The following is a 24,588-nucleotide window of genomic DNA, read 5'->3' as shown; positions in this document are numbered from 1 at the left end:
GGCCCACCGAGTCTGTGCCGACCATCAACCACCCATTTATACTAAGCCTACACTAATTCCATATTCCTACCACATCCCGACCTGTCTCTATATTCCCCTACCACCTACCTATACTAGGGGCAATTTATAATGGCCAATTAACCTATCAACCTGCAAGTCTTTGGCATGTGGGAGGAAACCGGAGCACCCGGAGGATACCCACGCAGACACAGGGAGAACTTGCAAACTCCACACAGGCAGTACCCAGAATTGAACCCGGGTCGCTGGAGCTGTGAGGCTGCGGTGCTAACCACTGCGCCACTGTGCTGCCGCTTGTCTGCCACATTCTTGCCCACTCACGTAACCTGTCTATATCCCTTTGCACCCTCTTTTCTTCCTTCTCACCGTTTATTTTCCTTCCTAACTTAGTATCGTCAACAAGCTTAGATACTTTACACTTGGTCCCACCATCTAAGTCATTGATATAGACTGTAAATAGCTGAGGCCCAAGCACTGATCATTGTGGTACCCTGCTAGTTACCTGTTTAATGACCCATTTATTTCTTCTGTTTTCTATACATTAACCAATTCTCAACCCATACTAATATTTTACCCCCCAATCCTACGAGTCCTAATTTTGTGTAATAAATTCTTCTGTGGCATCTTAGAGAATGTTTTTTGAAAACCCAAATATACTACAGCCACTGATTCCCCATTATCTATCCTGCTAGTTATAGAAAATTAACAGATTTGTTAAACGTAATTTCTAGGTCATAAATCTGTGTTGACTCTGCCTAATCATATTATGATGCTCTCAGTTATCTGTTACCACATCCCTAATAATAATAGATTCTAGCAATTTCCCTATTACTGATATAAAAGCAAAATACTACAGATGCTGGAAATCTCAAATAAAAAGAAGAAATGCCAGTAATACTCAGCAGGTATGGCAGCATCTGTGCAGAGAGAAGCAGGGTTAACGTTTCAGGTCAATGACCCTTAGTCAGAACTGGCAAATATTAGAAATATAATAGATTTTAAGCAAGTAAAGTGGGGTGGGGCGGGGCAAGAGATAACCAAAGAGAAGGTGTTGATAGGACAAGATCACAGAGAATAACTGACCAGAAGGTCATGGAGCAAAGGCAAACAGTGAGTGGGGCGGCACAGTGGCGCAGTGGTTAGCACCGCAGCCTCACAGCTCCAGCGACCCGGGTTGAATTCTGGGTACTGCCTGTGTGGAGTTTGCAAGCTCTCCCTGTGTTTGCGTGGGTTTCCTCCGGGTGCTCCAGATTCCTCCCACATGCCAAAGACTTGCAGGTTGATAGGTAAATTGGCCATTAGCAATTGCCCCTAGTGTGGGTAGGTGGTAGGAATATGGGATTAGTGTAGCATTAGCATAAATGGGTGGTTGATGGTCGGCACAGACTCGGTGGGCCGAAGGGCCTGTTTCAGTGCTGTATCTCTAAAACTAAAAAAACTAAAAAACAAAGTGTTAGTGCAGAGAGGGTGTTAATTGACAGAAAAATGAACAGCCTGGCCCCAAGCACAACCATGAAAAACAGTGGGTAGGCACAGTAGAAACAAACTAAAATAAAATAAATAAAAAAGAAAAAAATAACTAAAAATAAAAAGGGGGGCCCGTCATGCTCTGAAATTACTGAACTCAATGTTGAGACTAGCAGGCTGTAGCATCCCTAATCGGCAAATGAGGTGCTGTCCCTTGAGCTTGCGTCTTCTGTCAATTAACACCCCCTCTGCACTAATGCTTTGTCTTTCACCACACCATTAACATACCGTTTGCCTTTGCTCCATGACCTTTTGGTCAGTTATTCTCTGAGACCTTGTCCCATCAACACCTTCCCTTTTGTTATCTCTTGCCTCACCCGCACTTTACTTGCTTAAAACCTATTACATTTCTAATATTTGCCAGTACTGATGAAGGGTCACTGACCTGAAATGTTAACTCTGCCTCTCTCTCCACAGATGCTGCCAAATCTGCTGAATATTTCCAGCATTTCTTGTTTTTATTTTGCTCTATAGTTCCCTATTGCTCTCCCCCTCCTTTCCTAAATAAAGGGATTACATTTGCTATCTTTCAACCTATGGCAACAGTTCGAGATTCTAGGGAATTCTGGAAGATCAAAATCAATGCATCCCATTCTCTCTCTAATTATCTCTTAAAACCAGAGGATTCAGGCCATCAGGTCCAGGGAATTTGTCAACTTTTAAGTTCCATTAATTTCTCCACTACTTTTATTAATATCCCTAGGATCCTCATTTGCACTAGGCCCACACTGCGCCACTATTTCAGAAATGTTTTTTGTATCTTCTACCATGAAGGCAGATACAAAGGGCTGGATTTTCCCATGGGCTTCGGAACAAAATGGGGGTCCCAAGTCCACATTTTCTGGCAGAAAGAACCAGCAGCACAATCGTCCGGGTGGCAGCCTGGTAACTGGCTGCTTCCACACTGCCATCCTAATCAGGACGGTAGGTGGGTGTCAGATGCTGCCAGCCCAGAGGGCCACCAGCTCTGGAGCCTCAGCGGCCTCACCGGGAGAGATGGGCACTTCTGAGGCAGGTCAGGGATCACAACAGACTGGAGACCCTTCGTCAGCTAACGCAGAAGGGCTGCACTGAAGACTCCCGAAGCCAGTGGGGACATCAGAATGGAGGAGAAACCCCTCAACAGGATCGGACGCAACCGCAACTGCAGCCTTTCATCTACGTGGCCCAGTCATTGGGATGTGCAGCCTCTGGCCCCCCAGGCCTGCCACAGGGAGGCCACCTACAACGAGCTGGCGGTCTCCGCACATGGCAGGGAGGTGGGGGCCCTCTGCCGAACATACATACAAAGATACAAATTAGGAGCACACGCAGGCCATTCGGCCCCTCGGGCCTGATCCACCATTCAATATCATGGCTGATCTCTTTGTGTTTCAAATTCCACACTCCCATCTACCCCCGATAACCTCTGATTCCCTTGCCCAACAAGAATCTATCGACCTCCGCCTTAAAAATATGCAATGACCCCACCTCCACCTCTCTGAGCCAGAGAGTTCCAAAGTCTCACACCCTCAGAGAAAAAAATATTTCTCTTCATCTCTGTCCTAAAGGGCTACCCCTAATTTTAAAACAGTGCCCCTTAGTTCTGGACTCACGCACAAGAGGAAACATCCTTTCCACATCCACCTTGTCAAGACTGTTCAGGATCTTACATACTTCAATCAAGTCTCCACTTATTTTTCTAAACTCCAATGAAAACAAGCCCAATCTGTCCAACCTTTCCTCATAAGACAACTCGCCCATTCCAGATATCAATCTAGTAAACTTCCTCTGAACCGCCTCCAACACATTTACATCCTTCCTTAAATAAGGGGACTAAAACTGCATAGTATTCGAGATGTGGTCTCATCAATGCCTTGTATGACTGAAGCATAGCATCCTTACTTTTATTTTCAATTCCTCTCGTAATAAAGGATAGCATTCCATTAGCCTTCTTTATTAATTGCTATATCTGCATACTAATCTTTTGTGACTCATGCACTAGAACACCCTGGAATTTTGCAGTCATTCTCCATTTAAGTAATGCTCTGCTATTTTATTCTTCCTGCCAAAGTGAACAACTTCACATTTTCCCACATTATAATCCATCTGCCAGATTTTTGCCCACTCACTCAAACTATCTATATTAGCCTGCAGCCTCCTTATGTCCTCTTCACAACATACTTTCCTACCTAACTTTGTGTCATCTGAAAATTTAGCAACCATGCCATCACTCCCCTCATCTATGTCATTGATAAAAACTGGAAAAATTTGAGGCCCCCAGCATAGACCCATGCAGGACTCCACTTGTCACATCCTGCCACTCAGAAAAGGACTCATTTACGCATGCTCTGTTTTCTGCCAGCCAGCCGATCTTCACTCCATGCTAATATGTTACCCCCTACATTATAAGCTCCTACTTTGCGCAATAACCTTTTACGTAGCACCTTGTCAGATGCCTTCTGGAAATCCAAGTACAGTATGTCAACGGGCTCCCCTTTATCCACAGCACATATTACTCCTTCAAAGAACTCCAATAAATTGGTTAAACATGATTTCCCTTTCACAAAACATGCTGACTATTCCCGATTACATTGAGTTTTGTTAAGTGCCCAGCTATAATCTCCTTGATGATCAATTCTAACACCTTCCCATGACAGACGTCAAGCTAACTGGTCTATAGTTACCTGTTTTTTTGCCTCCCGCCCTTCTTGAATAGAGGGGTTATATTTGCTACTTTCCAGACTGATGGAACCTTTCCAGAATCAAGCAAATTTTGAAAAATTAACACCAACGCATCTACTACCTCATTAGCCGCCTTTTTTAAGACCGGAGGATGAAGCCTATCAGGACCTGGGGACTTGTCAGCCTGCAGCTCCAACAGTTTGCTCAGTACCATTTCCCTGGTGATTGTAATTGCACCAAGTTCCTCTTTTCCTTCCACCTCCTGATTTACAGCTATTACTGGAATGTTTTTTGTATCCTCTATAGAGAAGACAGAAGCAAAATATTTGTTCATTTCATCCACCATTTCCTTATCATCTACTATTAACTCTCCATTCTCACTCTGAGGACCAACACTCACTTTACTTACTCTTTTCCTTTTTAAAAACCTGTAGAAACTCTTGCTATCCGTTTTTACATTTGTAGTTAGCGTCCTCTCATACTCTAATTTCTTCCTCCTGATTAACCTGTTAGTCATCTCTGCCGTTCTTGATATTCTGACCAATCATCTGACCTGCCACTCATCTTTGCGCAATTATATGCCTTTTCCTCAAGTTTGTTGCTTTCCATAACTTCTTTAGTTAACCACGGATGGTGGGTCCTCCCCTTAGAATTTTTCTTTGTGGTAGGAATATAATTATTCTGAGTATTCTGAAGTATCCCCTTAAATGTCTGACACTGCTTCTCTATTGATCTATCTCTATTGATCTATCTCCTAGCTTAGTAACCCAGTTCACTTCAGCTAGCTCAGCTTTCATGCCCACATTGTTGTCGTTATTTAAGTTTAAAATACCCATCTTGGACCCACTCTTCTCTCTTTCAAACTGGATGTAAAATTTAATCATATTGTGGTCGCTGCTACCTAGAGGTGCCTTTACTCTGAGGTCATTAATTAATCCTGTCATATTACACAATACCAAATCTAATATAACCTGTTCCCTGGTTGGTTCCAGAATGTGCTGCTCTAAGAAACTATCTCGACAGCATTCTATGAACTCCTCATCCAGACTATTATTGCCAATCTGATTTTTCCAGTTTATATATAGATTAAAATCACCTGTGATTATTGCCATCCCTTTATCACAAGCACCCAATATTCCTTCTTGTATACTTCATCCTATATTGTAACTGTTAGGGAGCCTGTAGACCACTCCCAATAGTGGTGTCCTATAGGGAAGGAAATCTGCTGTCCTTACCTTGTCTGGCCTACATGTGACTCCAGACCCACAGCAGTGTGGTTGAATCTTAAAACACCCTCTGAAATGGCTTAGCAAGCCATTCAGGTCAAGGGCAATTAGGGATGGGCAATAAATGCTGGCCTAGCCAGCGACGCCCACATCCAACAAATGAATAACAGTGATTGCTTTCCCCTACTATTCCTTATCCAAACTGAAACAGATTCTACATCGTGAACTCCTGAACAAAGATCATCTCTAACTATTGCACCAATGCCATCCTTGATTAACAGTGCTACCTCTCCACCTTTACCTAGCTTCCTATTCTTCTTGAATGTCAGATACCCCTCAATATTCAGGACCTAATCCTTGTCATCCTGCAGCCATGTCTCCTTATTGGCAATCAAATCATATTTATTTACTTCAATGTGCGCTCAGTTTGTCTACTTTGTTATGAGTGCTACGTGCATTCAGATACACAGCCTTTAGTTTTGTCTTTTTGTTATCTTTGTAAGATCTAGTCTTGACGGTTGGTGTGTTAAGTTTTTTTCTCTGTGTCCCTTCCTGCCATTCTCTGACCTTCATTTCCCACATTACTATTCTGCTCTCCTGCTTTGACTCTACCCCTTGATTTGCTACATCTACCCAAGCTTGATCCCTCACCCACCTTGTTTAGTTTAAAGCCCTCTCTACTTCCTTGTTATACGGTTTGCGAGCGCACTGGTCCCAGCACGGTTCAGGTGCAGACCATCTCAACGGTACAGCCCCCACTTTCCCCAGTACTGGTGCCACTGCCCCAGAAACCAAAACCCACTTCTACCACACCAGTCTTTGAGCCACTTATCATTTCACTAATCTTATGATTACTAATCCAGAGATTATTACCCTTGAGGTTCTGCTCTTCAATTTGGTGCCCATCTCCTCATACTGTCTAAGCAGAGTCTCTTTTCCTAGTCCTAACTATGTTGTTGGTACCTACATAGACCACGACAACTGGATCCTCCCCCTCCAAGTTCCTGTCCAGCCCTGAGCAGATGTCCCGAACCCTGGCACCAGGTAGGCAACACCTCCTTCTGGACTCATGCTCTTGGCTGCACAGAACAGCGTCAATCCACCTCATTATACTATCCCCTACTACCACTACATTCCTTTTTGCTCCCCCAGTTGAATGGCTTCCTGTACCACAGTGCCATGGCCAGTCTGCTCATCCACCTTGCAGACCTTGCTTTCGTCTACACATGTTGAGAGCACCTCAAACCTGTTTGACAATTGCAAAGTCTGAGGCTCTTCCACTACTGTCTGCGCAGTCCCATCACCTGCCTCACTCATGATCACATCCTCCTGTCCCTCACTGCTGACCAAAACAGATGACCCTGTTCTAAGAGATGTGACTGCCTTCCAGAACAAAGCATCCAGGTATTTCGCCCCCTCCCTTATGTTGCGCAGTGTACTGGAAGCTACATATATAAATACACAGGGCCCTGTTCTTTGCAGACAGAAAGAACATGTACACACATTGCGCCTGTTCCAGCTAAACAAAATAAGTGACAGCCATTCACTGGTTCATTCCTCAGGAGAATACCTTGACCAGAGTCAAGCTGCCTCGTTTAAATTTCCAACAAAGCTTGGCAGTTAACAGTCAGTCACCGTAAACTGGTGCATTCTCCATGGCAATGCCTCTACCATTCAGAGTTCACTTGCCAACCAACCAACACTCTCTTCTCACACAGTATAAAGTTGTTGTTTTCCCTTACATTGGTATTCTTGCGGATTGCCCTGATGAGTGCAAGACGAAAAGCTTCAACAATATGTCTCTATTTTCAGCAACACTCAAGTTCTGTATTACGAAATGACTATTTATTACAAAGTTATTAATGAATCCTCTCTCATTGCACAACGCTACATCTAAAATAGACCGTTCCCTGGTTGGTTCGTCAACATACTTATCCCGAAAATTATCCATGAACTTGTCCTCTACACTTTAACTGCAAATTTGGTTTCCCCAGTCTATATGAAGATTAAAATCCCCCACGCACCATTAATTACCTGATTTATACTCTGTCCATTACTACAACTACTGTTGGGGGATCTATACACTACTCCCACCATTGTTTTCTGCCCCTTGACATTTCTTAGCACCACCCAAACTGATTCTACATCTTGATTTTCCAAGCCAAGACCCTTTCCTCTCTAATACTCAGTCTATGACCTGCTTTAATAGCATATAAATACAAAGTGAATTCTGGACTCCCTCCTATTCTCTCCTCTCTTTTCCTCATTTACTATCATAACATATTTATCCTAAAAATTGCTATGTAACAAGACCTATGTAACTTGAGTTTTCCTAGTCTCCATTTGGGTTTTGGCTGCCAGTCTGGACTTGAGCCCATCACTTCTATTTACACTTCTATTCTTACCCCTTTTTGTTTCTTCTCTCTTTACCCCTCCTAGATCACTCTCACCTGTCGTCATGCCTCCTTTCATTTCTCCTCTCTTGGGAGAAATCCCTTCCCCCAAAGTACTCCTTGACCTTCCTACTCTCCTTCCACCATCCCAGGCTTGACTCCCTCTTATATAAGCCAGCAGCTTCCCTCTCTTCCCATCCTTCAAACGGCCATCAAGGCACCTGTCACTGCCTCCTTACAAGCAGCAAGCCCAAGTGCCCCATTCTACACTTTCACCGACCTTCCTGTCCAGCATGCCTGCTGCAGGCTATTCTTGCCAATCTCCTCCCTGGCCAACTCCCCTCCCAGTGCTGACTGTGGACTCTGCCAGATTAGCTATCACCCCACTCTGCATCTCCCTCCAGAATGTCCATTCACTTGTCAGCATGACCATTGCCCTCCATGAGCTTATTGTGAATTATTACATCAACATCATGGCCTTGACAGGAACCTGGCTGAGAAGTGATAACACCTTCCCCTTCAAAATGAAGATTTCCCACCTGACTATACATACATCACCTGCCCTGCCCAGTCTGTCATCGTGGTGCTGTCTCTTACCACAAAATCACACCTGGGTCAGTCCTCCACTACTCCTGAGGATTTCAGCTTGTTCCATCCCCATCGCCTTTCACTTAAAATTTTCATTTGCTATTGTTCACCCAAGTATCATAAAAATTTTCTCACCAAGGTGTCTTCACTGCTTTCCTCCCTCAGCCTCTGTACCAAGCAACTTCTCATCCTTGGTGATTTGAAACTCCATCTCAACTCAACATGCTCTCTCTCCTCGGAGTTTACTGTCCTCTTACCCTCCCTCCGTATAAACTCCTCAACCCATATTTATGGCCACCCCCCATGACCTTGTCACCTCGTGGCCTTGCCACACCCATCAAGTCAATCACAGCTAAGGCCATCTCTGATCATGTCCCTGTATCGCTTGCCACTCACATCCCCCTTCAAACCCTTTCACTTTCAAAATCCCAACTGTCTAACCTTTGGCTTTCCATTTACTAAGACATTTCTGCAGCTGCCAACCTGCTTGACCACATCCTCACTCTACCTTTAGTGCCCTGGTCGTTTCCCTTGGTACAGCCTACATTTCCACTCCCTTAAGGTCAAAGGACGCGGACTTGACCAGATATGGCAAACAATTGATTCAGCCATTCACTGCCAGATTTGGCTGGCCATATAAAGCAGTATTGGGTCTAGCTTTCATGTGCAAAAACTGCTCACTATTCCACCAGCTTCTTTTCTCCACTTCAAACAGCCTTCTCAAACACTTCTCCCTCACCTCCAACAAGTGTGAGGAGCTCATAGACTTCTTTGTTACCACAGGATCATTACAGTGCAGAAGGGGGCCATTCGGCCCATCGTGTCCGCACTGCCTCTCTGAAAGAGCAACTCCTTCAGTTCCATTTCCCTGCCTTCTCCCCATAACCCTGCACATTCTTCCTTTTCATGTAACTGTAATTCCCTTTTGAATACTTCAATTGAACCTGCCTCCACCACGTTCTCAGGCAGCGCATTCCAGACCTTAACCACTCGCTGCATGAAAAGGTTTTTCCTCATGTCACTTTCGCTTCTCTTACCAAATACCTTAAATCTGTGCCCCTTCATTCTCGATCCTTTCACAGGTGGGAACAGTTTCTCTCCCTCTACTCTGTCCAGATCCCTCATGATTTTGAATACTTCTAGCAAACCACCTCTCAGCCTTCTCTTCAAGGAAAGCAGTCCTAACTTCTCCAATCTATCTTCATAACTGAAATTCATCATCCCTGAAACCATTCTCGTGAATCTTTTCAGTACTCTCTCCAATGCCCTCACGTCTTTCCTAAAGTGCGGCGCCCAGAATTGGACGCAATACTCCAGCTGAGGCCGAACTCATGTCTTATACAAGTTCAACATAACTTCCTTGCTCTTGTACTCTATGCCCCTATTAATAAAGCCCAGGATACTGTATGCTTTATTAACTGCTCTCTCAACCTGTCCTGCCACCTTCAATGACTTATGCACATATACGCCTAGGTCCCTCTGCTCCTGCACCCCCTTTAGAATTGTACCCTTTATTCTATATTGTCTCTCCATGTTCTTTCTACTAAAATGAATCACTTCATATTTCTCTGCATTGAACTTCATCTGCCACCTGTCTGCCCATTTGTCTACAGCCTTTTGAAGTTCTACACTATCCTCCTCACAGTTCACAATGCTTCCAAGTTTCATATCACCTGCAAACTTTGAAATTGTGCCCTGTACACCAAGGTCTAGGTCATTAATATACATCAGGAAAAGCAAGGGTCCCAAAACTGATCCCTGGGGAACTCCACTGATGAACGAAACAGCACTTATCAAAGTGACAAATGACACCCTATGTGACTGTCCCTCCTCTTCCTTTTGAACCTTTCTACAGCATTTGACACAATTAACCACACCATCCTCCTCCAACACCTTTCCATTGTCATCCAGCTGGGTGGGACTGCACTAACCTGATTCCGTTAGTACTTTCCAATCTTAGCCACTGAATCACCTGCAATAGCTTCTCTTCCCACTCCCGTACAGTTAGCTCTGAAGTCCCCCAATGATATATTCTTGGCCCCCATCTATTTCCCACCTACATGCTGCCACTCAGCGACATCATCCAAAAATACAGCGTCTGTTTCCACGTGCATACTGATGACATCCAGCTCTACTTCACCGCCACCTCTTTTGATCCCTCCACTGGATCTCAATTGTCAGACTGCTAGTCTGGCATCCAGTACCAAACCAGCAGAAATTTAGGGAAAGCCACTGTCTTCAGCCCCTGCAACAAACTCCATTCCCCAGCCACAACTCCATTTCTCTCCCTCACAACTTTGGCATTATATCTGACCAATGTTACGACCTCAGTGAGACAGTGAAGGTTAAAATACGAGATAAGAACCCTAGTCCAATTTAAAGAATTACATGACAAGATTTCACGTTTTAATACTTCGATAACTACTAAACTAAGAGAAATCCCTATTAATCAGATGGTACTTTGTAAGTAGCTGATGCCCTAGATTACAAAGAACACCATTTTCTTTACTTATTAAATTAATTGAAAACCTCACACCATGCTTATACGTCACACAATTCTTTTTGAAAGCAATGGGTTGGATCTCCCAGCCGTTTTCAAAAATCAATGTCCTCTTCACTCACTTCTCTGAGCATTTCGACCTGAACGTCCGTGATCCTGCTGGTCTTTTACTTCTCTGCAGTTTTCAAAACTGATTCAAGTCTTCGCAGCCTTTTATTTTATCAGGCTTTTGAGAGGTATACTCTCTCTCTCTCTCTCTCTCGAGGGCACAACCTTTTTTCTTCCCTTACAGCCTGCTGTCAGGCTGCAGCCGCTAGGTTCTCTTCTTACAGCCTGCCTTGAGGCCGCAACTGCTGGCTTCTTCTCTTGCAGCCTGTCTGCCTTCAGAAAATCTGTTCAATTTATCTGGAACCACACGTCAATAGCTTATTGTCCTGTTCCAATATACAAAGTCCAGAACTCTGGTTTCACAGGGCCACTTAGAACATTGCTCCCAGGTGTTAACAGCTGCTTGGTACATTTGCATCTTCAGAATTACCATGTTTTACAACCCGAAAGTCTGGGAGGGCAAAACTTTTTGTTCTTCAGTTGCTACCCCTGCAGTCTCTTTTTTTTTTCAAAAATAAGGTCATTGATCTGTGTTCTCTGTTGACCTGGCAACCAAGACCAAGACCTCTGTCCTGTCTGTTTGCAGAGTGGATGTGAGGTCACCTGACCTTCTGGACTCCATCTTAAACTTTTTAAACAATCACAATCTTTAAAACACAATCATATTACAAAGTCCAGCATTCATAACACTAAGATGAACTTCCGACCACATAGCCAACCATCACCAAGACCACTTATTTCCACTTCTGTAATATCACCCAACTCTGCCCCGCCAGAAAAAACAACAGACCTGAGGATTGGGAGCAGTTTAGAATTCAGCAAAGGAGGACCAAGGGATTGATTAAGGGGAAAACAGGGAGAGTAAGCTTGCAGGGAACATAAAAACTGACTGTAAAAGTTTCTATTGATATGTGAAGTGAAAAAGATTGGTGAAGACAAATGTAGGTCCTTTACAGTCAGAAACAGGGGAATTTATTATGGGGAACAAAGAAATGGCTGACCAACTAAATGCATACTTTGGTTCTGTCTTCACAAAGGACGACACAAATAATATACCAGAAATGTTGGGGAACACAGGGTTTAGTGAGAGGAAGAAACTGAAGGGAATCAGTATTAGTAGAGAAATGGTGTTGGGGAAATTGATGGGATTGAAGGCCGATAAATGATTAGTATAAATGGGTGGTTGATGGTCGGCACAGACTCGGTGGGCCGAATGGCCTGTTTCAGTGCTGTATCTCTAAATAAAAATAAAATAAAATTAGGATTAGGGTGTTGTTTGGGTTTGGGAAGGCTTGCAAGTGGCTTATACTGGGATTACTTTTGTTCCCGTCATACAATTTCTTTTTATTCTTAAGATGGCGACATCGCTGGCATTTATTACCCATTCCGGTGTATGACATAAGTTAAACTTTTATGGCTATACCAGCCAAATATAGCCACCTAGTCCAGACACAGTTACCAGTGTGAAAGGTGAACTTATCCAGCAGCAGAGAATCCAAGAAGCACTGATAAGACCTCTGTGTTCATTCACACCAGCTTACAAGGACAAGATCATATAAATTCTGGAAACATTGCTAACTACAAGTATATAGACATTAATCTATTCAATAGTTTGGCAATCTAATACTGTTAATTTTTTAGCAGCTAATGAGTCTTACCATCAAGACAGGAGACCAACCTTGGTTCAATGAAGAGTGCAGGAGGGCATGCCAGGAGCAGCACCAGGCATACCTCAAAATGTGGTGTCAACCTGGTGAAGCGACAACCCAAAACTACTTGCGTGTCAAACTGCGTAAGCAGCATGCAATAGAGACAGCCCATAACCAACGGATCAGATCTAAGATCTGCAGTCCTGCCACATCCAGTCGTGAATGGTGGTGAACAATAAACAACTAACTGGAGGAGCAATCTCCACAAATATCCCCATCCTCAATAATGGGGGAGCCCAGCACATCAGTGCGAAAAATAAGGCTGAAGCATTTGCAACAATCTTCAGCCAGAAGTGCCGAGTTGATGATCCATCTCGGCCTCCTCCTGAAATCCCCAGCATCACAGATGCCAGACTTCAGCCAATTCGATTCACTCTGCGTGATATCAAGAAATGACTGAAGGCACTGGATACTGCAAAGGCTATGGGCCCTGACAAAATTCCAGCAATAGTACTGAAGACCTGTGCTCCAGAACTTGCCAAGCCCCTAGCCAAGCTATTCCAGTACAACTACAACACTGGCATCTACCCAGCAATGTGGAAAATTGCCCAGGTGTGTCCTGTACACAAAAAGCAGGTCAAGTCTAAACTGGCCAATTACCACCCCATCAGTCTACTCTCAATCATCAATAAAGTGATGGAAGGCATCAACAGTGCCATCAAGCAGCACTTGCTTAGCAATAACCTGCTCAGTGATGCTCAGTTTGGGTTCTGCCAGGGCCACTCAGCTCCTGACCTCATCATAGCCTTGGTTCAAACATGGACCAAAGAGTTGAACTCAAGAGGTGAGGTGAGAGTGACTGCCCTTGACATCAAGGCAGCATTTGACCGAGTATGGCATTAAGAAGCCCTAGCAAAACTGGAGTCATTGGGAATCAGGGGGAAATCTCTTCGCTGGTTGGAGTCATACCTAGCGCAAAGGAAGATGGTTGTGGTTGTTAGAGATCAATCATCTGAGCTCCAGGACATCACTGCAGGAGTTCCTCAGGGTAGTGTCCTAGGCCCAACCATCTTCAGCTGCTTCATCAATGACCTTCCTTCAATAAGTTCAGAAGTGGGGATGTTTGCTGATGATAGTACAATGTTCAGCACCATTCGCGTCTCCTCAGGTACTCAAGCAGTCCGTGTAGAAATGCAGCAAGACCTGGACAATATCCAGGCTTAGGCTGATAAGTGGCAAGTAACATTTACACCACACAAGTGCCAGCCAATGACCATCTCCAACAAGAGAGAATCTAACCATCTCCCCTTGACATTCAATGAATCCCCCACTATCAACATCCTAGGGGCTACCATTGACCAGAAACTGAACTGGAGTAGCCATATAAATATCGTGGCTACAAGAGCAGGTCAGAGGCTCGGAATGCTGCGGCAAGTAACTCATTTCCTGACTCCCCAAAGCCTGTCCACCATCTATAAGTCACAAGTCAGGAGGGTGATGGAATACTCTTCACTGGCCTGGATGGGTGCAGCTCCAACAACACTCAAGAAGCTCGACACCAACCAGGACACAGTAGCCCACTTGATTGGCACCTCATCCACAAACATTCACTCCCTACGCCACCGACGCACAGTGGCAGCAGTGTGTACCATCTACAAGATGCACTGCAGCAACGCACCAAGGCTCCTTAGACAGCACCTTCCAAACCCGCGACCTCAACCAACTAGAAGGACAAGGGCAGCAAATGCACCGGAACACCACCACCTGCAAGTTCCCCTTCAATCTACACACCATCCTGACTTGGAACTATATCGCCGTTCCATCACTGACACTAGGTAAATATCCTGGAACTCCCTTCCTAACAGCACTGTGGGTGTAGCTACCTCACATGGACTGCAGTGGTTCAAGAAGGCAGATCACCACCACCTTCTCAAGGGCAATTAGGGATGGACAATAAATGCTGGCCTAGCCAACGACACCCACATCCCATGAATGAATAAAAAAAGTCTAATCCAAAATTAATTTCATCAATTTATATCACCCAGTAACTGATCTCAACTAATAATCAGCAAGCAGTTGTTGCTGAATTACTGTCATAAATGAATTGCTTTTGTAACCTGCTACTTATTGTCAATTATCACATGGCTTGGCCATGTGAGCCGCGTGGAAGATGGCAGAAGCCCCAAGGACGCATTGTACAGTGAGCTCGTCACTGGTATCAGACCCACCGGCCGTCCATGTCTCCATTTTAAAGACATCTGCAAACACGACATGAAGTCCTGTGACACTGGCCACAACTCGTGGGAGTCAGTTGCCAGTGATCGCCAGAGCTGGCGGACAGCCATACAAGCGGAGTTAAAGAGTGGCGAGTCGAAGAGACTTAGCAGTTGGCAGGGAAAAAGACAGAAGCGCAAGGAGAGAGCCAACTGTGTAACAGTCCCGACAACCAATTTTATCTGCAGCGCCTGTGGAAGAGTCTATCACTCTAGAATTGGCCTTTATAGCCACTCCAGGCGTTGCTCCACAAACCACTGGCAACCTCCAAGCGCTTACCCATTGTCTCTCGAGACAAGGAGGCCAAAGAAGAATACGATCCCTTTCTACTAATTATTTCCTTAAATGCTGCTAACTATGGTTAATAAACAATTGTTCGTTCACAACTTTGTTCTCTGATTTGGATAATCAGCAAAAAAATTAATCACTAATAAAAGCAAAATACTGCAGATGCTGAAAATCTGAAACACAAGCAGGAAATGCTGGAAAAAAATTAATCAATTTGATTGGTAGTTTGGGAACATCCTGATGAGAGGTCAAAGTGCTAATATAATTCAAACTGGTTAATGCAAGACAGCTTTGCAAGCCAACTTGGTTTGGGTATCACTAATTCCGAGGTATAAACAAGGTAATAAAGCCCAAGCAATTCCTTGATGGGAGAACTTCCCGTGAATGGTTTCAGGAATCGTCTGGTTAATATTCTTGTCACAGTATTAATTCGCGTTCTTCTACGTGTCTTATGATTTATTGAAGCTTAGGGGGCATTGTTTCCCTGCTCCCTTAAGCTTCTGTGTCATAAATCCTTCATCCATTGTTGTTTTCTTTAAAAAAAACGACATACTAACTGCTAATCATGTATTTTAAAATAAAAATGCAGGTCACAGTCCAAGAATGAAAGTACATTGGAAGGCCTGCTATTGTGAATTTCGTACGATGTATCATACTGTACCTTATATTTTCAATTGCGCTGGTGACCTGTTGCTGAACAGTATCATAAAGAGTGACTCTGTACCCTGCGCTTGCAAACAACATGGCCCAGCTCCGTCCAACGATTCCACTGGTAAATATTGAAAAAATGAATATCATATCACAAATTTTAACTTTACAAAATAGAAACGACCAAATATTATTTTAATGAACAATATATGCGCATACTGTAACTTTAATTAGAACAATTACCTTCCCACAATTAAAATGCTTCCTTTTTTACAGTCGCTCATGTTTACTTCGCTTAAGTGAGGCTAAGACGTTCCACAAACCGGACACGAGCACGGTCTCTGGAGTTCGTTCGCTCGTCCGGAGGGGGAAGGGCCAAGTTCACAGAGCGTTCGTGCCAGCGTGCAACCCCATTGGCTAACGGCTCCTGCTTCACAGAGCAAGATCCCGATACGGGCGCACCAAGCTAACAGCAGCGTGGGCCAGGGCCCAGATACAGGGTTAAAAACCAGTACAGTTGGAGTCCAAAGGTGTTTATTAGATTTAGCTGGTAGCATGTATGACAATGCCATGTCAAAAAAACAACGTTCAACTTTTCCCATTTTCCTCTTCAGATGGTGTAAACTTTACATGCTTGCATCTAAAAAGGAAAGTAGAAGAACGTGCATTCATACAGCACTTTTCGCAAACTCAGAACACCCCCCCCCCAAAGTGTTTTGCAGTTAACAAAGTACTTTTGACATGTTGTTGTTATAATGTAGAAAACAGAGCAACCAATTTGCGCACAGCAGGGTCTCACAAACAGCAATATTATAAAGTAATAAAAGCAAGAAATGCTGGAATCGCTCAGCAGGTCTGGCAGCATCTGTGGAAAGAGAAGCAGAGTTAACGTTTCGGGTCAGTGACCCTTCTTCGGAACTCCGACCTGATAACCTGCTTTAGTCATGCTGTTTGAGGGATAAATGTTGGCCGGGAGACCAAGGAGAACTCCCCGCTCTTCTTTGAAATAGTGCCTTTGTTCTCACTCCTTAAATGCTGCTGCTGCCTACCTCTGCCAAGTTGACTGAATCCAAAGCCTGTTTTTGGCCTCTACCGCTCTCCAGGTCAGTTGCTGGGCCATTCCCTGGCCTTGGACCATGGGATGCTAGTTTCTCCCCTGACTGCTAGTTTACCCTTTTACGGCTGTTTGATTTTCTCCTTATCCCTCTTAACTTTCAGGTTTCAGATTACAGAGTCATTGGAGTTCAGCAATTTTATTAAATAATATGTGACTAGGTTTCTATGTATGCCAACAAATTTAATAATGTGAGCTTCTCTCCATGGCCTCCAGCCTCATAGTTCCCCAACTCTGAACAGCTCACTTCTACCTCCTTCCCAAAATCTACAAACAGGACTGCCCTGGTAGACCCATTGTTTCAGCCTGTTCCTGCCCCACTAAACTGATTTCTTCCTAACTCAACTCTATTTTTTCTCTCCTTGTCCAGTCTCTTCCCACTTATATCTGTGACTCTTGCAATGCCCTCCATCACTTTACGTTTCCTGGCCCTCACTGTCTCCTGTTCACCATGGACGTCCAATCCCTCTGCACCTCCATCTCCCACTAGGATGGCCTGAGATCTCTCTGCTTATTCCTAGAACGGAGGCCCAACCTATACCCATCCACCTTCACCCTCCTCTGACTGACTTAACTTGTTCTCACATTAAACAATTTCTCCTTCAACTTTACTCACTTCCTCCAAATGAAAGGTGTTACTACGGGTACCCCATGGGTCCTGGCTATGCCTGCATTTTTGTGGGATATGTGGAACATTCCTTTTCCAGTCCTGCTCAGGCCCCCCTCCCTCAACTCTTCTTCCGGCACATTGATGACTGTATCGGTACTGCTTCCTGCTCTCACCCTGAACTGGAAAGTTTTATTGACTTTGTTTCCAATTTCCACCCTTCTCTTACCTTCACATGGTCAATCTCTGACTCTTCCCTTCCCTTCCTCGGCGTCTCTGTCTCCATTTCTGGGGATAGGCTATCAACCAATATTCACTATAAGCCCACAGATTCCCACAGATGCCTGGACTACACTTCCTTACACCCCACTTCCTGAAAGGACTCTATTCCATTCTGCCAGTTTCTCCAGTTCTGTCGCATCTGCTCAGACAATGGAATCTTCTGTACTAGCGCTTCCGCTATGTCTTCCTTTCTCCTGAACCAAGGATTTCCCACCACCATGTTGACAGGCCCCTCGACTGTTTTCAATCTATTTCGTTCACTTCTGCTGTCAACCCTTCCACCCCCTCCCAGAACCACGATAGTTTTCCCTTTGTCCTCACCTTCCACCCCACCAGCTTCCGTATTCAACGGATCGTCCTCTGCCATTACCCCCATCTCCAGTGTGACGCCACCACCAAACATACCTTCCTCTCCCCTCCCATCATTCTGAAGGGACCATTCCCTCCTCCCTTTCCTGTGGCACCATTCCATGCAAGTGCAGGAGATGCAACACTTGCCTTTTTACCTTCTCACCATCCAAGGCCCCAAACACTCCTTCCAGGTGAAACAGTGTTTTACTTGTACTTCTTTCAATTCAAAATACTGTATTCGCTGCTCACAATGTGGTCTCCTCTACGCTGGAGAGATAAAATGCAGACTGCGTGACCTTTTTGCAGAACACCTCCTCTCAGTCCGCAAGCGTGTCCCCTGAGCTTGCTGTCGCTTATCATTTCAATTCTGTAGCTTGCTCCCACTCGGACCTTCCTGTCCTTGGCCTGCTATAGTGTTCCAATGACGCTCAATGCAAGCTCCAGCAATAGCACCTCATCTTTTGACTGGGCACTTTACAGCCTTCTGGACTCAACATCGAGGTCAATAATTTTAGATCATTAACTCTGCCCCCATTTTTTCTTTTTTTCATGGTTTTTTTGTTGTTTTTTCGTCTTAATCCCTTTATTTTGTGTTTGGACTGCTGTTATCCTGCCATTCACACCTCATCTAGACACATCTTTCGCTTCTTTACTTGTCCCATTACCACTCCCTTTGGCTTTGCACCATGAAACCTTTTGTCATTTAATCTCTCCTGTCCTCCACTGTATCACATTTTTTCCCTTTTTTGTTCCCCCCCCCCTCCCCCTTTCACTTGCTTAAAACCTATTACATTTCTAACTTTCCCAGTTCTGATGAAAGGTCACAGACGTGAAACATTAATTCTGTTTTTCTCTCCACGGATGCTGCCTGACTTGCTGAGTATTTCCAGTATATTCAGTTTTTATTTTAGATTTCCAGCATCCGCAGTATTTTCCTTTTGTTTTAGATGACATAATGTGCGTCTCAATGGAATTTATCAAACTCATTAAATAATTCATCAATCACCCATGGTATTGCACGCAGAGTCAAAACCAAGCGTAGCCTTCAAGTCAAGCAGGATTAGAGGGCAGGGGATAAATTGGACCAGGATGCACAGAGGTAAGATTTTTAATAAGATATTGATAAAGAAAAAAAGTAGAGTTGAAGAGAGAATTATTGGAATTATTCTGGTGTTACATATGGGGACTCAAGACAAGGGCAGCACAGTGGCGCAGTGGTTAGCACCGCAGCCTCACAGCTCCAGTGACCCGGGTTCAATTCTGGGTACTGCCTGTGCAGAGTTTGCAAGTTCTCCTTGTATTTGCGTGGGTTTCCTCCGGGTGCTCCGGTTTCCTCCCACATGCCAAAGACTTGTAGGTTGATAGGTAAATTGGCCATTAACAATTTCCCCTAGTATAGGTAGGTGGTAGGGAAATATAGGGACAGGTGGGAATATGGGATTAGTGTAGCATTAGGATAAATGGGTGGTTGATGGTTGGCACAGACTCGGTGGGCTGAAGGGCCTGTTTCAGTGCTGTATCTTTAAACTAAACTAAACAAAATGTATTCAGATTAAACAATGTTAGAGAGCAGGGAGATAACTCGACCAAGGCTGTGGAGGAGGAGGAAAGAAAGAAGGAGAGATGGGGAGGAGAAGAGGAAGAAGCAGGGAGATTGAGAGAACATAGAACATAGAACATTACAGCGCAGTACAGGCCCTTCGGCCCTCGATGTTGCGCCGACCTGTGAAACCATCTGACCTACACTATTCCATTTTCATCCATATGTCTATCCAATGACCACTTAAATGCCCTTAAAGTTGGCGAGTCTACTACTGTTGCAGGCAGGGCGTTCCACGCCCCTACTACTCTCTGAGTAAAGTTCTTGTGGTTTTGTTCAATAGTTGACTTTATAAATTCATAATTCTTCCATTTCATTGTTTATTTCCTTACAGCTCCTTCCGTGCATGACAACATACTTGGGTAATTTTCCACATTGAACAGATTCCTGATTACAGAGGAGACAGTAGAAATGAGAAGACAGATGCTCCCTAAGGTGGTAAAAAAAAGTATAGAGGATAGAAGCAAGTTAAAAAGACCAACATGTTTTCATTGTCATAAGGTCAGACATGAAAAAGCAGAGTGTTAGAAGTTAAAACTGAAAGCCTTGGCTTTAGGGAGTGTGGGGTAGTGTTTCTCCAAAGAATACTGCACCAAGGATTGGGGGCTGGTGAAAAACTGGTACCGTCTAATTTATTTACTGTGGGTGTAAATAGGGATGTGAAGGATTATGAAGATTTTATATTTGAAGAGGAAGTCACTCCATTTTTGTCCAAGAAAAAGCTCAAAAAGATTGTAATCCTGAAAGGTGCTAGTTCAGCTCAGAGCTTAATGTTAGAAAAAGATTTAGACTTTTCTTGAAAGGGTTCACTGAATAAAAATGTATTGATACAGAGTATCGATGAGAATTGTGTGCCTATCCCATTGTGTCATTGTGCCTTAGTAAAAGGGTCTGTCATTGTTGGTGTTATGGCTAAATTATCCATTAATCATGCTTATTTTATATTAGGAAATGATCTCACGGGGGACATGGTTTTACCATCTTCTGGGATGGTGGGCAAGAGTACGGGAACTGTTCCTGTAGATAAAAACCCCTCACCTACTTGTAATCTTCTTGGGCCAGAGAGGAAACTAAATAAAGATACAAATGTGTCCACCTCATTAGTGGATTTAACAGAGGTGGCAAAAGTGCCTGAAGAATCTCAAATTCTCCCCAGGAAGGACTGAGACCTCAGACCCTGAAGGGAGACCTGACACTGAATTAAAGGTGCCTACCAATGCTGAGACAACACAGAATACTGCAGCAGGAATCCAGGCAAATGGACAGATTACAAATGACTATTTGAAACCCCAAAGTGATTGGGATGATGTTATTCATGATTTCTGCGAAAGACTCAAAGTGTTAGAACAGAAAATGGAAGTCCAAAATGAAGAAGCTATCAACTGCACTCGCAGAGTTTTGAACATCCAACAGGCATGTTGAGAGTGGGATCAAGAAAAACTGAAGGATTACAAACTTAAAGATCAGATGAAATAGGAATATCAAACATTTCTACTTGAATATAAAAATCATTTGAACAACCTTCTCAAAGTGGCTAAAGAAGATTTTGACCAAAAAAGAATGAACTAGTTGCAAAAAGAAGCGATTTTAAACTTGCTATCTCAAAAAGATAATCCAAAATGTATAACTGTAAGGAATGGACTTGAAAATAAAGATACGCCTGCAGTTAAGCAGAAGGAAGTCGGATTAACTGGAATTAATTGGTACATTCTTTTCAAATTTAAACAATTAAGAACCTGTAAAAATGGAAGAGAATAAATTTCAAAAAGTGAGATCTGAACCGACTGATTCAAAGATTGACTTTGAAAATTCATATGTGGATAACAATGAGGAATCTCCTCTTATAGAAGAAACAAATAGATTACAATTCACATCTACTGGTATACAAAAGCCACAGGGATTATCAGAATCATCATTTAAGGAGTGGGTTGGAAGATAGAAAGGAGAGAGCAGAAGTGGGGAGAAGAGGTGGGGTCAGATGGGTTGGGGAAGGGAAGGGAAGGGAAGGGAGTGGGGAGAGGGCCAACAAAAGTGGATGGTTGAGGAACAGGTGGAAAGGGAATGGGGAGAGAAGTACAATGATTGGGAGGGGTGAGAGCAACAGGGCTGTTGGGGGAATGGGCAGAGGACAGAAAACTTTCTGGGGGTTTGAGCCATGGTTGGTAAAGTGGCAGCAGAAGACTAACATTTTCAGTGCTGCTCCAGATTTTCTGTCAGATTGCAGTGGTCCAACACTCTGACTTGTATCTTGTTCGGGATGGTGGCATTGGCCTGATATTTCAGTAGCACAAACTAAGAGATGTTAATGGAGGAGGGATGAGGATCAGAATTACTGGCACCAGAGAAGGGTATTTCACCAACTAAGTTTGTTAACAGCACCGTTCCTTACTGTGAGAGGTAATTAGATGGCTGGTGCAGAAGCTGTGTGAAAACTTCAGTTTGCTACCAGTTATTGGGGTCTTCTAGACGGTCAGGGAGGAGGCATTAATAGTCCCTGATTCATTAATGCTTCCTAGAAAGCTTATGATTACTTTTTATTTCATCAACGTTTTAATGTTCAAGAAACAATTACTTTTCTCCTCATTACATTATGGGCTAGATTTATTTGACACTTACATCCTGTGCCATGATTATCATGCCTGGAAGTCACAATTTGGCCACATCTGGGAAACCGCTTGGGAGTTATTTTTAACTATATACTTATCATTAGATTTATTTTTCAGTCCTCCTAATAGGAAACACTACTGCTACTCCATAGTCTACCTCTCAAATCCATTACTGCATGTGGTGCTGCAGGTATAGAATCATAGAATGGTTACAGCACAGGAGGCCATTCAGCCCATTGTGTCTGTGCCAGCTCTCTGCAAGAACAACTCAGCCAATCCCACTCCCCTGCTCTTTCCCCATAACCCTGCAAATCTTTTTCTTGAGGTAATTATCCAGTTCCCTTTTGAAAGCCATGATTGAATCTGCCTCTATCACATTCTCAGGCAGTGTATTCCAGATCCTTACCACTCGCTGCATAAAAAAGATTTTCCTCATGTCGCCTCGGGTTCTTTTGCCAATCACATTAAATCAGTGTCCTCTGGTTCTTGACCCTTCTCCCAATGGAAACAAGTTCCTCCTTATTTAATAAAAGCAAAATACTGCGGATGCTGGAAATCTGAAACAAAAACAAGAAATGCTGGAATCACTCAGCAGGTCTGGCAGCATCTGTGGAAAGAGAAGCAGAGTTAACGATTCGGGTCAGCGACCCTTCTTTGGAACTGACAAATATTAGAAAAGTCACAGATTATAAACAAGTGAGGTGGGGGTTGGGCAAGAGATAACAAAGGAGAAGGTGCAGATTGGACCAGGCCACATAGCTGACCAAAAGGTCACGGAGCAAAGTCAAACAATATGTTAATGGTGTGTTGAAAGACAAAGCATTAGTACAGATTAGGTGTGAATATACTGAATATTGAACAGCAGCAAGTGCAAACCTGAAGAAAAACAACCTGAAAAAAACAGTGGGTAAGCAAACTGAACAAACTAAGATGAAATGAAATAAATGCAAAAAAAGATTGTAAAAAATGTAAAAAGGAATGTAAAAAAAAGGAAGAAAAAATAACTAAAAATGACTAAAAATGAAAGTAAAGTGGGGGGCTGTCATGCTCTGAAATTATTGAACTCAATGTTCAGTCCGGCAGGCTGTAGTGTGCCTAATCGGTAGATGAGATGCTGTTCCTCGAGCTTGCGTTGATGTTCATTGGAACACTGCAGCAATCCCAGGACAGAGATGTGAGCATGAGAGCAGGGGGGAGTGTTGAAATGGCAAGCAACCGGAAGCTCAGGGTCCTGCTTGCGGACTGAGCGGAGATGTTCCGCAAAGCGGTCACCCAGTCTGTGCTTGGTCTCCCCAATGTAGAGGAGACCACACTGTGAGCAGCGAATACAGTATACTACATTGAAAGAAGTACAAGTAAATCGCTGCTTCACCTGAAAGGAGTGTTTGGGGCCTGGGATAGTGAGGAGAGAGGAGGTAAATGGGCAGGTATTACACCTCCTGCGATTGCAAGGGAAGGTGCCCTGGGACGGGGACGAGGTGGTGGGGGTAATGGAGGAGTGGACCAGGGTGTCGCGGAGGGAACGATCCCTTCGGAATGCTGACAGGGGAAGATGCGACTGGTAGTGGCATCATGCTGGAGGTGGCGAAAATGGCGGAGGATGATCCTTTGGATATGGAGGCTGGTGGGATGAAAAGTGAGGACAAGGGGAACCCTGTCACGGTTCTGGGAGGGAGGGGAAGGGGTGAGGGTAGAGGTGCGGGGAATGGGTCGGACACGGTTGAGGGCCCTGTCAACCACAGTGGGGGGAAATCCTCGGTTGAGGAAAAAGGAGGTCATATCAGAAGCACCGTCATGGAAGGTAGCATCATCAGAGCAGATGCGTCGGAGACGGAGAAACTGGGAGAATGGAATGGAGTCCTTACAGGAGGTAGGGTGTGAAGAAGTGTAGTCGAGGTAGCTGTGGGAGTCAGTGGGCTTATAATGGATATTGGTAGACAACCTATCCCCAGAGATGGAGCCAGAGAAGTCGAGGAAGGGAAGGGAAGTGTCAGAGATGGACCATGTAAAGGTGAGAGAAGGGTGGAAATTGGAAGCAAAGTTGATAAAGTTTTCTAGTTCGGGACGGGAGCAGGAAACGGCACCGATACAGTCATCAATGTACCGGAAAAAGAGTTGGGGGAGGGGGCCTGAGTAGGACTGGAA

The 24,588-nt window shown here is 44.1% G+C and overlaps 2 protein-coding genes across 7 annotated transcripts in view; one reads left to right on the top strand and one right to left on the bottom strand.

Moving 5' to 3' along the window:
• The window catches only part of cryl1 (crystallin, lambda 1), a 119,564-nt gene extending 96,575 nt beyond the window's left edge, over window positions 1-22,989 (bottom strand). The window contains exons 1-2 of one of the 3 annotated variants that reach the window (XM_068033668.1): window positions 16,127-16,271; window positions 15,897-16,004 (exon numbers count right to left, since the gene is read on the bottom strand). In XM_068033668.1, coding sequence (XP_067889769.1) covers window positions 15,897-16,004; window positions 16,127-16,167 — 149 coding nt within the window. In that variant the 5' untranslated portion in view covers window positions 16,168-16,271. Of the gene's footprint in view, window positions 1-15,896; window positions 16,005-16,126; window positions 16,274-22,849 lie in introns of those variants that run through there. The other 2 variants (XM_068033671.1, XM_068033669.1) reach the window with 2 other exon arrangements.
• Window positions 16,323-24,588, top strand: part of ift88 (intraflagellar transport 88 homolog) — a 171,149-nt gene continuing 162,883 nt past the window's right edge. For 2 of the 4 annotated variants that reach the window (XM_068033663.1, XM_068033661.1), the window contains exons 1-2: window positions 16,323-16,413; window positions 20,172-20,272. In XM_068033663.1, coding sequence (XP_067889764.1) covers window positions 20,249-20,272 — 24 coding nt within the window. In that variant the 5' untranslated portion in view covers window positions 16,323-16,413; window positions 20,172-20,248. The remainder of the gene's footprint in view (window positions 16,414-20,171; window positions 20,273-24,588) is intronic. The other 2 variants (XM_068033665.1, XM_068033664.1) reach the window with 1 other exon arrangement.

The sequence above is a fragment of the Heterodontus francisci genome, chromosome 6 (assembly GCF_036365525.1).
Source record: "Heterodontus francisci isolate sHetFra1 chromosome 6, sHetFra1.hap1, whole genome shotgun sequence".
Lineage (NCBI taxonomy): Eukaryota > Metazoa > Chordata > Chondrichthyes > Heterodontiformes > Heterodontidae > Heterodontus > Heterodontus francisci.
The sequence above is the reverse complement of the archived record's forward strand: the minus strand, read 5'-3'. Positions and strand labels throughout refer to the sequence as shown.